We start from the raw sequence: 15667 nt of genomic DNA, 5'->3' as shown, positions 1-15667 counted from the left end.
TACCCCCCTTTTAGCCCCCTTTTACCCCCCTTTAGACCCCATTTCCCCCCTTTTAAACCCCATTTAGCCCCATTCCCTCCCCACGTGCCCCCCTCCCCGCATCGGTCGCTGAAGCCCCGCCCACTTCCGGCGCTGAAAGCCCCGCCCACTTCCGGCGCAGGGTGAATGACAACATCCTGTTCGTCAACGAGGCGGACGTGCGGGAGGTGCCGCACAGCGCGGCCGTGGAGGCGCTCAAGGAGGCGGGCGCTGTCGTGCGGCTTTACGTCATGCGCCGTAAAGCGCTCGCCGAGAAGGTCGTGGAGGTGAAGCTCATCAAAGGGCCCAAAGGTAACGGGGGGGGGCACATGGGGGCACATAGAAACCCATAGAAACCCCATAGAGACCCCATAGAGACACATAGGGACCCATAGAGACACATAGGGACCCATAGGGACCCATAGAGACCCCATAGAGACATATAGGGACCCATAGAGACTCCATAGAGACACATAGGGACCCATAGAGACCCCATAGAGACCACATAGGGACCCATAGAGACACATGGGGACCCATAGAGACCCCATAGAGACACATAGGGACCCCATAGAGACCCCATAGAGACACATAGGGACCCCATAGAGACACATAGGGACCCACAGAAACCCCATAGAGAGCCATAGGGACCCCATAGAGACACATAGAGACCCCATAGGAACCCATAGAGAGACATAGGGACCCATAGGGAACCCATAGAGACACATAGAGACCCCATAGAGAGCCATAGGGACCCATAGAGACCCATAGGGACCCCATAGAGACCCATAGAGAACCATAGAGACCCATAGGGACACATAGAGACACATAGGGACCCATAGAGACACATAGAGACCCATAGAGACCCATAGAGACACATAGGGACCCATAGAGACCCCGTAGAGACCCATAGGGACCCCATAGAGACACATAGGGAAACATAGAGACCACATAGGGACCCATAGGGACCCCATAGAGACCCATAGAGAGCCATAGAGACCCATAGAGACACATAAAGACCCATAGGGACCACATAGAGGCCCATAGAGAGACATACGGACTCATAGAGACAAATAGGGACCCATAGAGACACCACTGGGAGCCATAGAAACCCATTGGGACATATAGAGACCCATTGGGACCCATAGAGACTATTGGGACCCACAGGGAACCATTGAACCCCATTGGGACCCATTGAGACCCATTGGGACCCATTGAACCCCATTGGGAGCCATTGAACCCCATTGGGAGCCATTGAACCCCATTGGGCCCCATTGAACCCCATTGGGACCCATAGAACCCCATTGGGACCCATTAAACCCCATTGGGACCCATTGGGACCCATTGAACCCCATTGGGACCCATAGGGACCCATAGAATCTCATCGGGAGCCATTGAACCCCATTGGGAGCCATTGAGCCCCATTGGGACCCATTGAACCCCGTTGGGCACCATTGGGAGCCATTGGGACCCATTGAACCCCATTGGGACCCTTTGGGACCCGTTGAACCCCATTGTGACCCACTGAACCCCATTGGAGCCCATTAGACCCCATTGGACCCCTCCACCCCCCCCCCCCATGTCCCCATTGGACCCTTCCAACCACCCCCAGACCCCTATAGACCAGCACTGGGGACCCCCATAGGGACCCCCTCTATACGGACCCATAGCAGCCCCCCCATTGCTGTCCCCCCATGGCCTATGTATTGGATCCCTCTATGGGGCAGCCCATGTTATGGAGGGGGGAGGATGGATCCCTCTATGGGGCAGCCCATGTTATGGAGGGGGGGATGGATGGATCCCTCTATGGGGCAGCCCATGTTATGGGGGGGGGATGGATCCATCTATGGGGCAGCCCATGTTATGGGGGGGGAATGGATGGATCCCTCTATGGGGCAGCCCATGTTATGGGGGGGGAGTGGATAGATCTCTCTATGGGGCAGCCCATGTTATAGAGAAAGGATGGATGAATCCCTCTATGGGGCAGCCCATGTTATGGGGGTAGAATGGATGGATTCCTATGGGGCAGCCCATGTTATGGGGGAGAATGGATGGATCCCTATGGGGCAGCCCATGTTATGGGGGGGGAATGGATGGATCTCTATGGGGCAGCCCATGTTATGGGGCATGGGGGGGAGGATACCTCTATGGGGTGACCCACGGCGTGTCCCCCCCCCCATGCAGGGCTGGGGTTCAGCATCGCGGGGGGGGTCGGCAACCAGCACATCCCGGGGGACAACAGCATCTACGTGACCAAAGTGATCGAGGGCGGCGCGGCCCACAAGGACGGGCGGCTCCAGATCGGAGACAAGATCCTGGCCGTGAGCTGGGGGGGGCAGCGGGGGGGGCAGGGGGGTCAATGGGGGTCAATGGGGGTCAATGGGAGTCAATAGGAGTCAATGGGGGTCAATGGGAATCAATGGGAGTCAATGGGGGTCAGTGGGAGTCAATGGAGGTCAGTGGGGGTCTATGGGAGTCAGTGGGTATCAATGGGGGCCAATGGGATTCAGTGGGGGTCAATGGGGACAATGGGAGTCAATTGGAGTCAATGGGATTCAATGGGAGGCAGTCGGAGTCAATGGGGGTCAATGAAAGTCAATGGGCGTCAATGGGATTCAATGGGAGTCAATGGGGGTCAATGGGAGTCAGTGGGGGTCAGTGGGGACAGTGAGAGTCAGTGGGGGTCAATGGGAGTCAATGGTTTTCAATGAGTCAACGGGAGTCAATGGTGGTCAGTGGCAGTCAATGGGGGACAATGGGGGTCAATGGGGGGCAGTGGGAATCAATGGGAATCAATGGGGGTCAGTGGGAGTCAATGGGAGTCAGTGGGGGTCAATGGGAATCAATGGGGGTCAGTGGGAGTCAATGGGAGTCAGTGGGGGTCAGTGGGGACAATGAGAGTCAGTGGGGGACAATGGGAGTCAATGGGGACAATGGGGGTCAATGGGGGTCAATGAGAGTCAACGGGAGTCAATGGGGGTCAGTGGGAGTCGGGACAATGGGGGTCAATGGGGGTCAAGGGGAGTCAGTGGGGACAATGGGGGTCAATGGGAATCAATGGGGGTCAGTGGGAGTCAATGGAGGTCAGTGGGGGTCAGTGGGAGTCAATGGAGGTCAGTGGGGGTCTATGGGAGTCAGTGGGTATCAATGGGGGTCAATGGGGGCCAATGGGGATCAATGGGGGTCAATGGGGGTCAGTGGGAGTCAATGAGATTCAATTGGGGTCAATCGGGGTCAATCGAGTGAATGGGAATGAATGGGGGTCAATGGGATTCAATGGGGGTCAATGGGGGTCAATGGGAGTCAATGGGGGTCAATGGGAGTCAATGGGGGTCAATGGGAGTCAGTGGGGGTCAGTGGGGACAGTGAGAGTCAGTGGGGGTCAATGGGAGTCAATGGGGTTCAATGAGAGTCAACGGGAGTCAATGGGGCTCAGTGGGAGTCAATGGGGGACAATGGGGGTCAATGGGGGCAGTGGGGGTCAAGGGGAGTCAATGGGCGTCGGTGGGGACAATGGGGGTCAGTGGGAATCAATGGGAGTCAATGGGGGGCAGTGGGCGTCAATGGGAGTCAGTGGGAGTCAGTGGGGGTCAATGGGAATCAATGGGGGTCAGTGGGGGTCAGTGGGGATCAATGGGGGTCAATGGGGGTCAGTGGGGACAATGAGTCAGTGGGGGTCAATGGGAGTCAATGGGAGTCAGTGGGGGTCAATGGGAATCAATGGGGGTCAGTGGGGGTCAGTGGGGATCAATGGGGGTCAATGGGGGTCAGTGGGAGTCAATGGGAGTCAATGGAGGTCAATGGGGGTCAATGGGATTCAGTGGGAGGCAATCGGGGTCAATGGGGGTCAACGAAAGTCAATGGGGGTCAATGGGATTCAATGGGAGTCAGTGGGGGTCAATGGGAATCAATGGGAGTCAATGGAGGTCAATGGGGGTCAATGGGATTCAGTGGGAGGCAATCGGGGTCAATGGGGGTCAACGAAAGTCAATGGGGGTCAATGGGATTCAATGGGGGGCAATGGGAGTCAATGGGGGTCAATGGGAGTCAATGGGGGTCAGTGGGGACAGTGAGAGTCAGTGGGGGTCAATGGGAGTCAATGGGGTTCAATGAGAGTCAACGGGAGTCAATGGCGGTCAGTGGCAGTCAATGGGGGACAATGGGGGTCAGTGGGGGTCAATGGGAGTCAATGGGGGTCAGTGGGAGTCAATGGAGGTCAGTGGGGGTCTATGGGAGTCAGTGGGGATCAATGGCGGCCAATGGGGATCAGTGGGGGTCAATGGGGGACAATGGGGGGCAGTGGGGGGCAGTGGGGGTCAAGGGGAGTCAGTGAGAGTCAATGGGGGTCAATGGAAGTCAATGGGAGTCAATGGGAGTCAATGGGGTCAATGGGGGTCAATGAGAGTCAAAGGGGGTCAATGGGGGTCAATGAGTCAATGGGGGTCAGTGGGAGTCAATAGGAGTCAATGGGGGTCAGTGGGAGTCAATAGGGGTCAATGGGAGTCAATGGGGATCAGTGGGGGTCAATGAGAGTCAATGGGGGTCAATGGGGGTCAATGAGAGTCAATGGGCGTCAATGGGGGTCAATGGGAGTCAATGGGGGTCAATGGGAGTCAATGGGAGTCAATGGGAGTCAATGGGGGTCAATGGGGGTCAATGGGAGTCAATGGGGTCAATGGGGGTCAATGAGAGTCAATGGGGGTCAATGGGAGTAAAATGTCAATGGGGGTCAATGGGAGTCAATGGGGTCAGTGGGAGTCAATAGGGGTCAATGGGAGTCAATGAGAGTCAATGGGGGTCAATGAGAGTCAATGGGGGTCAATGGGAGTCAATGGGGTCAATGGGAGTCAATGAGGGTCAATGGGAGTCAATGGGAGTCAATGGGGGTCAATGGGAGTCAATGGGGGTCAATGATGTCGATGGGGGTCAATGGGGGTCAATGGGGGTCAGTGGGGGTCAATGGGAGTCAATGGGAGTCAATGGGGGTCAATGAGAGTCAATGGGAGTCAATGGGGGTCAATGGGAGTCAATGGGAGTCAATGGGGGTCAATGGGAGTCAATGGGGGTCAATGGGGGTCAATGGAGTCAATGGGAGTCAGTGGGGGTCAATGGGAGTCAATGGGAGTCAATGGGAGTCAATGGGAGTCAATGGGGTCAGTGGGGGTCAATGGGGTCAATGGGTTTCAATGGAAGTCAATGGGGGTCAATGGGAGTCAATGGGGGTCAATGAGAGTCAATGGGAGTCAATGGGGGTCAATAGGGGTCAATGGGAGTCAATGGGGTCAATGAGAGTCAATGGGAGTCAATGGGCGTCAATGAGAGTCAATGGGAGTCAATGGGGGTCAATGGGAGTCAATGGGGGTCAATGAGAGTCAATGGGGGTCAATGGGAGTCAGTGGGGGTCAATGGGAGTCAATAGGGGTCAATGGGAGTCAATGGGAGTCAATGGGGTCAATGGGGGTCAATGGGGGTCAATGAGAGTCAATGGGAGTCAATAGGGGTCAATGGGGGTCAATGGGAGTCAATGGGGGTCAATGGGAGTCAATGGGAGTCAATGGGGGTCAACGGGAGTCAACGGGGGTCAATGGGAGTCAATGAGAGTCAATGGGAGTCAATGGGGGTCAATGAGAGTCAATGGGGGTCAATGGAAGTCAATGGTGGTCAATGGGAATCAATGGTAGTCAATGGCGGTCAATGGTAGTCAATGGGAATCAATGGGAGTCAATGGGGGTCAATGGGAGTCAATGGGAGTCAATAGGGGTCAATGGAGATCAATGGGACTCAATGAGTCTCAATGGCCACACTGCCACCTAGTGGCCACCAGCGCGAACTGCACCTTGCTTCCATTGAACTCAACGGGACCCCATCTTCCCCTTTCTCCCCCCATCTCCCCCCATCACCCCCCACCCCCCATCACCCCCCATCTCCCCCCATCGCCCCCCATCTCCCCCCATCGCCCCCCCCCCAGGTGAACAACGTCAGCCTGGAGGACGTGATGCACGAGGACGCCGTGGCGGCGCTCAAGAACACCTTCGACGTCGTCTACCTGCGCGTGGCCAAGCCGGCCGCCGCCTTCCTGGGCGACGCCTTCGCGCCCCCCGACGTCACCGGCTGTGAGCTCCTGGGGTGCTAGGGGTGCTCCTGGGGGTGTTATGGGGGTCTGATGGGTGCTAGGGGTGCTCCTAGGGGTGCTAGGGGTGCTCCTAGGGGTGCTATGGGGGTCCAATGGGTGTTCATTGGGGAGTTATGGGTGTCAGTTGGGTGCTATGGGTGTCAGTTGGGTGCTATGGGTGCTCCTAGGGGTGCTATGGGGGTCCAATGGGTGTTCATTGGGGTGTTATGGGTGTCAGTTGGGTGCTATGGGTGTCAGTTGGGTGCTAGGGGTGCTCCTCGGGGTGCTATGGGTGTCCGATGGGTGTCCGTTGGGGTGTTATGGGTGTTCGTTGGGGTGTTATGGGTGTCAGTTGGGTGCTAGGGGTGTCAGTTGGGTGCTAGGGGTGTCAGTTGGGTGCTATGGGTGCTCCTCGGGGTGCTATGGGGGTCCAATGGGTGTTCATTGGGGTGTTATGGGTGTCAGTTGGGTGCTATGGGGGTCCAATGGGTGTTCATTGGGGTGTTATGGGTGTCAGTTGGGTGCTATGGGTGTCAGTTGGGTGCTATGGGTGCTCCTAGGGGTGCTATGGGGGTCTGACGGGTGTTCATTGGGGTGTTATGGGTGTCAGTTGGGTCCTAGGGGTGTCAGTTGGGGTGCTATGGGTGTCCGATGGGTGTTCATTGGGGTGTTATGGGTGTCAGTTGGGTGCTATGGGGGTCCAATGGGTGTCAATTGGGGTGTTATGGGTGTCAGTTGGGTGCTAGGGGTGTCAGTTGGGTGCTAGGGGTGCTCCTCGGGGTGCTATGGGTGTCCGATGGGTGTTCATTGGGGAGTTACGGGTGTCAGTTGGGTGCTATGGGTGCTCGTCGGGGTGCTATGGGTGTCCGATGGGTGTTCGTTGAGGTGTTATGGGTGCTCGTTGGGGTGTTATGGGTGTCAGTTGGGTGCTATGGGTGTCAGTTGGGTGTTATGGGTGCTCGTTGGGGTGTTATGGGTGTCAGTTGGGTGCTATGGGTGTCAGTTGGGTGCTAGGGGGGTCTGATGGGGTGCTATGGGTGCTCGTTGGGGTGCTATGGGTGTCAGTTGGGTGCCACCTCCATCACTTCATCCCCATCTCCTTGATGTCCCCCCATTGCCCCATTCCCCCCATTGCCCCATTGCCCCCATTGCCCCCATTGCCCCCATTGCCCCACATTGCCCCCATTGCCCCCCTTACCCCATTGCCCCCCTTTACCCCCATTGCCCCCCATTGCCCCCATTGCCCCATTGCCCCCATTGCCCCCCTTACCCCATTGCCCCCCTTTACCCCCATTGCCCCCCATTGCCCCCATTGCCCCATTGCCCCCATTGCCCCCCTTACCCCATTGCCCCCCATTGCCCCCATTGCCCCCCTTACCCCATTGCCCCCCCTTACCCCCATTGCCCCCATTGCCCCCCTTACCCCCATTGCCCCCCATGCTGTCCCCCCCCCAGCCTACTCCGCTCACCTGGATGCCGAGCTGGGCCCCCAGAGCTACCTGGGCCCCGAGTTCCCCCCGGCCATGACCCCCACGTCCCCACGGCGCTACTCCCCCGGCCCCAAGGACCTGCTGCCCGACGACGACGTCCCCAGGTACTGCCCCATGGGCACCTATGGGGTCCCTGTGGGCACCTATGGGGTTCCTATGGTCACCTATGGGGTAGCTATGGTCATCTATGGGGTCCCTATGGTCACCTATGGGGTAGCTATGGTCATCTATGGGGTCCCTATGATCATCTATGGGGTCTCCATGGTCATCTATGGGGTTCCTATGGTCATCTATGGGGTTCCTATGGTCATCTATGGGGTCTCCATGGTCATCTATGGGGTTCCTATGGTCATCTATGGGGTCCCTATGGTCATCTATGGGGTTTCTATGGTCACCTATGGGGTCCCTATGGTCACCTATGGGGTCCCTATGGTCATCTATGGGGTTCCTATGGTCACCTATGGGGTCTCCATGGTCATCTATGGGGTTCCTATGGTCACCTATGGGGTCCTATGGTCATCTATGGGGTCTCCATGGTCATCTATGGGGTCCCTATGGTCACCTATGGGGTTCCTATGGTCATCTATGGGGTTCCTATGGTCACCTATGGGGTTCCTATGGTCATCTATGGGGTCTCCATGGTCATCTATGGGGTCCCTATGGTCATCTATGGGGTCTCCATGGTCATCTATGGGGTTCCTATGGTCACCTATGGGGTCCCCAGGGTCATCTATGGGGTTCCTATGGTCATCTATGGGGTCTCCTATGGTCATCTATGGGGTTCCTATGGTCATCTATGGGGTTCCTATGGTCATCTATGGGGTCTCCATGGGCACCTATGGGGTCCCTATGGTCATCTATGGGGTTCCTATGGTCATCTATGGGGTCTCCATGGTCATCTATGGGGTTCCTATGGTCACCTATGGGGTTCCTATGGTCATCTATGGGGTTCCTATGGACACTTATGGGGTCCCCATGGGCACCTATGGGGTCCCTGTGGTCATCTATGGGGTCTCCATGGTCACCTATGGGGTCCCTATGGTCACCTATGGGGTTGCTATGGTCATCTATGGGGTCTCCATGGTCATCTATGGGGTTCCCATGGTCATCTATGGGGTCCCTATGGTCACCTATGGGGTCCTATGGTCACCTATGGGGTCGCTATGGTCATCTATGGGGTTCCTATGGTCACCTATGGGGTCGCTATGGTCATCTATGGGGTCCCTATGGTCATCTATGGGGTCCCTATGGTCATCTATGGGGTCCCTATGGTCACCTATGGGGTAGCTATGGTCATCTATGGGGTTCCTATGGTCACCTATGGGGTCCCTATGGGCACCTATGGGGTTCCTATGGTCATCTATGGGGTCTCCGTGGTCATCTATGGGGTTCCTATAGTCACCTATGGGGTCTCTATGGTCACCTATGGGGTCCCTATGGGCACCTATGGGGTCGCTATGGTCATCTATGGGGTTCCTATGGTCACCTATGGGGTTCCTATGGTCATCCATGGGGTCTCCATGGGCACCTATGGGGTCCCTATGGTCACCTATGGGGTCCCTATGATCATCTATGGGGTCTCCATGGTCATCTATGGGGTTCCTATGGTCATCTATGGGGTCTCCATGGGCACCTATGGGGTCCCTATGGTCATCTATGGGGGTTTCTGTCTCACCTGTGGGGGTCCCTATGGTCCCCTATGGGGTCCCCATCACCCCTGGGTTGCCCCCATTGTCCCCTATGGGGGCTCCCCATCACCAGTGGGCTGCCCCCCAACTCTCGCCCCACATCCGTAGGGAGCCGCGGCGCATCCTGATCCATCGGGGCTCCACGGGGCTGGGCTTCAACATCGTGGGGGGCGAGGACGGCGAAGGGATCTTCATCTCCTTCATCCTGGCGGGGGGCCCCGCGGACCTCAGTGGGGAGCTGCGCAAGGGCGACCAGATCCTCTCCGTGAGTCACCCATCGGCACCCATCGGCACCCATTGATAGTCATTGACACCCATTGACTCCCATTGACACCCATTGATAGCCATTGACATCCATTGACACCCATTGGCACCCATTGATAGCCATTGACATCCATTGATACCCATTGAGTCCCATTGACATCCATTGACACCCATTGACATCCATTGACTCCCATTGACACCCATTGAGTCCCATTGAGAGCCATTGACATCCATTGACATCCATTGACATCCATTGACACCCATTGGCACCCATTGACACCCATTGGCACCCATTGACACCCATTGACGCCCACTGACTCCCATTGACACCCATCGACACCCATTGACGCCCATTGACACCCATTGACACCCATTGGCACCCATTGACACCCATTGACCTCAGTGGGGAGCTGCGCAAGGGCGACCAGATCCTCTCCGTGAGTCACCCATTGGCACCCATCGGCACCCATTGATAGTCATTGACACCCATTGACTCCCATTGATAGCCATTGAGTCCCATTGAGAGCCATTGACATCCATTGACACCCATTGACACCCATTGACATCCATTGACACCCATTGACACCATTGATAGCCATTGACACCCATTGATAGCCATTGACACCCATTGATAGCCATTGATTCCCATTGACACCCATTGGCACCCACTGAGTCCCATTGATAGCCATTGACATCCATTGACATCATTGACTCACACTGATACCCATTGGCACCCACTGACACCCCTTGACACCCATTGACTGACATTGACACCCATTGACACCCATTGGCACCCATTGACACCCCTTGACGCCCATTGACACCCATTGAGTCCCATTGATAGCCATTGAAATCCATTGACCCCCATTGATGTCCATTGACACCCATTGACACCCATTGACCCCCATTGACTCCCATTGACACCCATTGGCACCCATTGACACCCATTGATACCCATTGATACACATTGACATCCATTGACACCCATTGACACCATTGATACCCATTGACACCCTTTGACACCCATTGGCACCCACTGAGTCCCATTGATAGCCATTGACATCCATTGACATCATTGACTCCCACTGATACCCGTTGGCACCCATTGGCACCCATTGGCACCCATTGACACCATTGATACCCATTGACACCCATTGACCCCCATTGACTCCCATTGACACCCATTGACCCCCATTGACACCCATTGACACCCATTGACTCCCATTGACACCCATTGACCTCAGTGGGGAGCTGCGCAAGGGCGACCAGATCCTCTCCGTGAGTCACCCATCGGGGGCCCCCGTGGCACCCATCGGCACCCATCAGCACCCATTGATAGCCATTGAATCCCATTGATAGCCATTGAATCCCATTGATAGCCACTGAGTCCCATTGAGAGCCATTGGCACCCGTTGGCACCCATTGACACCCATTGATAGCCATTGGCACCCATTGACACCCACTGACACCCATTGATACCCATTGACACCCATCGGCACCCATTGACCCCCATTGACCCCCATTGGCACCCATTGACACCCATTGATAGCCATTGGCACCCATTGGCACCCATTGATAGCCATTGACACCCATCGGCACCCATTGATACCCATTGACACCCATTGACTCCCATTGACACCCATTGATACCCATTGACCCCATTGGCACCCATTGACACCCATTGGCACCCATTGGCACCCATTGCTACCCATTGATAGCCATTGAATCCCATTGATAGCCATTGACATCCATTGAGAGCCATTGGCACCCATTGACACCCATTGATAGCCATTGGCACCCATTGGCACCCATTGATAGCCATTGGCACCCATTGGCACCCATTGGCACCCATTGGCACCCATTGACACCCATTGATAGCCATTGGCACCCATTGGCACCCATTGGCACCCATTGGCACCCATTGACACCCATTGATAGCCATTGGCACCCATTGGCGCCCATCGGCACCCATTGACACCCATTGATAGCCATTAGCACCCATTGACCCCCATTGCCCCCCATTGTCCCCATGCCCCCCCCCCAACACCCATTGGTTGCCACCTCAATGGTGATTGGCCGCTGGGCGGTGGGCGGGGTCCATGGCACCCAATGGGATGTGTCCCCGCCCCCAAAGGTGTCCCCACCCTCCGCAGGGATTGGTCCCCATCCTCGGCCCCCCTTCTCGGCCCCATAGGGACGGGTCCCCCCCCAAGCTGTCCCCATCCATGGGTCCACGTCCCCCACAGCACCCTTAAGGTGAGGTGTCCCCATCCCTGCCCCATTGCTGCCCCATTGCTGCCCCATTGCTGCCCCATCCCTGCCCCATTGCCTGCCCCATTGCTGCCCCATGCCCCATTGCCCCCATGCCCCATCGCTGCCCCATTGCTGCCTGCCCCATTCCTGCCCCATTGCTGCCCCATTGCTGCCCCATTGCTGCCCCATTCCTGCCCCATTGCTGCCCCATAGCACCCCATTCCTGCCCCATAGCACCCCATTGCTGCCCCATAGCACCCCATTCCTGCCCCATTGCTGCCCCATTGCTGCCCCATTGCTGCCCCATCCCTGTGCCCCATTGCTGCCCCATCCCTGTGCCCCATTGCTGCCCCATTGCTGCCCCATCGCTGCCCCATCCCTGCCCCATTGCTGCCCCATTGCTGCCCCATTGCTGCCCCATTGCTGCCCCATTCCTGCCCCATACCTGCCCCATTGCTGCCCCATTGCTGCCCCATCCCTGCCCCATCGCTGCCCCATTGCTGCCCCATTGCTGCCCCATTGCTGCCCCATTGCTTGCTGCCCCATTGCTGCCCCATTGCCTGCCCCATCCCTCCCCACCCCATTGCGCCATCCCTGCCCCATTGCTGCCCCATTGCCTGCCCCATTGCTGCCCCATTGCTGCCCCATTGCTGCCCCATCCCTGCCCCATTGCTGCCCCATTGCCTGCCCCATCCCTGCCCCATCCCTGCCCCATTGCTGCCCCATCCCTGCCCCATTGCCCCATTCCTGCCCCATTGCTGCCCCATCCGCCCCAGCTGCCCCATTGCTGCCCCATTGCTGCCCCATTGCTGCCCCATTGCTGCCCCATTGCTGCCCCATCCCTGCCCCATTGCTGCCCCATACCTGCCCCATGCCTGCCCCATTGCTGCCCCATTGCTGCCCCATTGCTGCCCCATTCCTGCCCCATTCCTGCCCCATTCCTGCCCCATTCCTGCCCCATCCCTGCCCCATCGCTGCCCCATCCCTGCCCCATTGCTGCCCCATTGCTGTCCCATTGCTGCCCCATCGCTGCCCCATACCTGCCCCATTGCTGCCCCATTGCCTGCCCCATTGCCTGCCCCATTGCTGCCCCATTGCTGCCCCATACCTGCCCCATCCCTGCCCCATTCCCCATCCCACTGTGACCCCATCCCCATAGGGACACGTCCCCATCCCATACCCCACATCCCATATCCCAGACCCCATATTCCACGCCCCACACCCGCTACCCCACACCCCATATATCCCAAATCCCATAGCCCATATCCCACACCCCACACCCCATACACCCCATATCCCCCATACCCCACACCCCATGCACCCCATACCCCACACACCCCATACCCCATACACCCCATACCCCACACCCCATACCCCACACCCCACACCCCATACCCCATATACCCCACACACCCCATACCCCACACCCCATACATCCCATACCCCATATCCCTCACCCCATACCGCACACCCCATATCCCACACCCCACATCCCCCACCCCACACCCCATACCCCATACACCCCATATCCCACACCCCCCATATCCCATACACCCCACACCCCATATCCCATACATTCCATACCCCACACCATACACCCCATATCCCACACCCCATACACCCCATATCCCACACCCCCCACCCCATACCCCATGCACCCCACACCCCGTATCCCACACCCCATATCCCATACCACATATATCCCACACCCCATACCCCATACACCCCGTACCCCACACCCCATACGCCACACCCCATATCCCATACACCCTATATCCCACACCCCACACCCCATATCGCCCACCCCATGCACCCCATATCCCATACCCCACATCCCATACACCCCACACCCCATATCCCATACCACATATATCCCACACCCCATACCCCATATCCCATACCACATAAATCCCATATCCCACACCCCATATCCCATACCACATAAATCCCATATCCCACACCCCATATCCCATACCACATATCCCATACCCCATACACCCCACACCCCATACCCCATACACCCCACACCCCATACCCCATACACCCCACACCCCACCCCCCCCCTCACCCCACACCCCATACATCCCATACCCCTCACACCCCCCCTCCCCACACCCCATACACCCCATACCCCATACCCCATATCCCATACACCCCATATCCCATATCCCACACCCCATATCCCACACCCCACACCCCACCCCACCCCACACCCCACACCCCGATCCCGTTGCAGGTGAACGGGGTTGATCTCCGCAGCGCCACCCACGAGCAGGCGGCCGTGGCGCTGAAGAACGCGGGGCAGAGCGTGACCATCATCGCCCAGTACAAACCCGAGGGTGAGGGGGGCGCTATGGGGCTGCCCCACACATCCCCGCCTGTGGGGCTGACCCACATATCCCCGCCTATGGGGCTGACCCACATATCCCCGCCTATGGGGCTGACCCACATATCCCTGCCCGTGGGGCTGACCCACATATCCCTGCCGTGGGGCTGCCCCACATATCCCTGCCCGTGGGGCTGACCCACATATCCCCACCTATGGGGCTGCCCCACATATCCCTGCTGTGGGGCTGACCCACACATCCCTGCCTATGGGGCTGACCCACACATCCCTGCCGTGGGGCTGCCCCACATATCCCTGCCGTGGGGCTGACCCACATATCCCTGCCTATGGGGCTGACCCACACATCCCTGCCGTGGGGCTGCTCCACACATCCCTGTTATAGGGATGCCCCACACGTCCCTGCCTATGGGGCTGCCCCACATATCCCTGCCGTGGGGCTGCTCCACACATCCCCGTTATAGGGTGCCCCACACATCCCCGTCTGTGGGGCTGCCCCACATATCCCCGTTATAGGGATGCCCCACACGTCCCTGCCATGGGGCTGCCCCACATATCCCTGCCTATAGGGCTGCACCACACATCCCCACCTATGGGTCCGCCCCACACATCCCCGCTATGGGTCTGCCCCACACATCCCCGCTATGGGTCTGTGCCCCACACATCCCCGCTATGGGTCTGCCCCACACATCCCCTCTATGGGTCTGTGCCCCACACATCCCGCTATGGGTCCGCCCCACACATCCCTCCTATGGCTCCACCCCACACATCCCCGCTATGGGTCTGTGCCCCACACATGCCCTCCTATGGGTCCGCCCCACACCCTGCCCCACACATCCCGCTATGGGTCAGCCCCACACATCCCGCTATGGGTCCGTGCCCCACACATCCCGCTATGGGTCTGTGCCCCACACATCCCGCTATGGGTCCGCCCCACACATCCCCGCTATGGGTCCGCCCCACACATCCCCTCTATGGGTCTGCCCCACACATCCCCGCTATGGGTCTGCCCCACACATCCCGCTATGGGTCTGCCCCACACCCTGCCCCACACATCCCGCTATGGGTCTGTGCCCCACACATCCCGCTATGGGTCCGTGCCCCACACATCCCCTCTATGGGTCCGCCCCACACATCCCCGCTATGGGTCTGCCCCACAGAGTACGGTCGCTTCGAGGCCAAGATCCACGACCTGCGGGAGCAGCTCCTGGGGAGCAGCCTCGGCTCCGGCAGCGCCTCCCTGCGGGGGGACCCCAAGAGGGGCTTCTACGTGCGGTGGGCGGGGCGTTGCTAGGGGAGACCGGGCCGGGGGTATTATGGGATGGCCACAGGGGTTGCTAGGGGACACCGGGTATTATGGGATGGCCATAGGGGTTGCTAAGGGAGACCGGGTATTATGGGATGGCCACAGGGGGTTGCTAGGGGACACCGGGGAGACCGGGTATTATGGGATGGCCACAGGGGTTGCTAGGGGAGACCGGGGGTATTATGGGATGGCCAT

General features: G+C 58.1%; 1 protein-coding gene across 1 annotated transcript; it reads left to right on the top strand.

Annotated features, from left to right (window-relative positions):
* Window positions 1-114: 114 nt before the first annotated feature.
* On the top strand, window positions 115-15441 carry LOC134160641 (disks large homolog 4-like; the record flags this gene model as incomplete). Its single annotated transcript, XM_062612849.1, has 7 exons — window positions 115-330; window positions 2200-2336; window positions 5984-6128; window positions 7583-7721; window positions 9414-9570; window positions 14059-14161; window positions 15327-15441. Coding segments are annotated over 7 exons (1012 nt in total), but the record flags the coding sequence as incomplete, so codon positions are not given.
* Between the last annotated feature and the right edge of the window lie 226 nt (window positions 15442-15667).

This window comes from Pezoporus occidentalis, unplaced genomic scaffold (assembly GCF_034315485.1).
Source record: "Pezoporus occidentalis ecotype Australia unplaced genomic scaffold, CSIRO_AGI_Poc_V1 ctg1005, whole genome shotgun sequence".
Lineage (NCBI taxonomy): Eukaryota > Metazoa > Chordata > Aves > Psittaciformes > Psittacidae > Pezoporus > Pezoporus occidentalis.
This window is presented reverse-complemented; position numbering and strand designations above follow the sequence as displayed.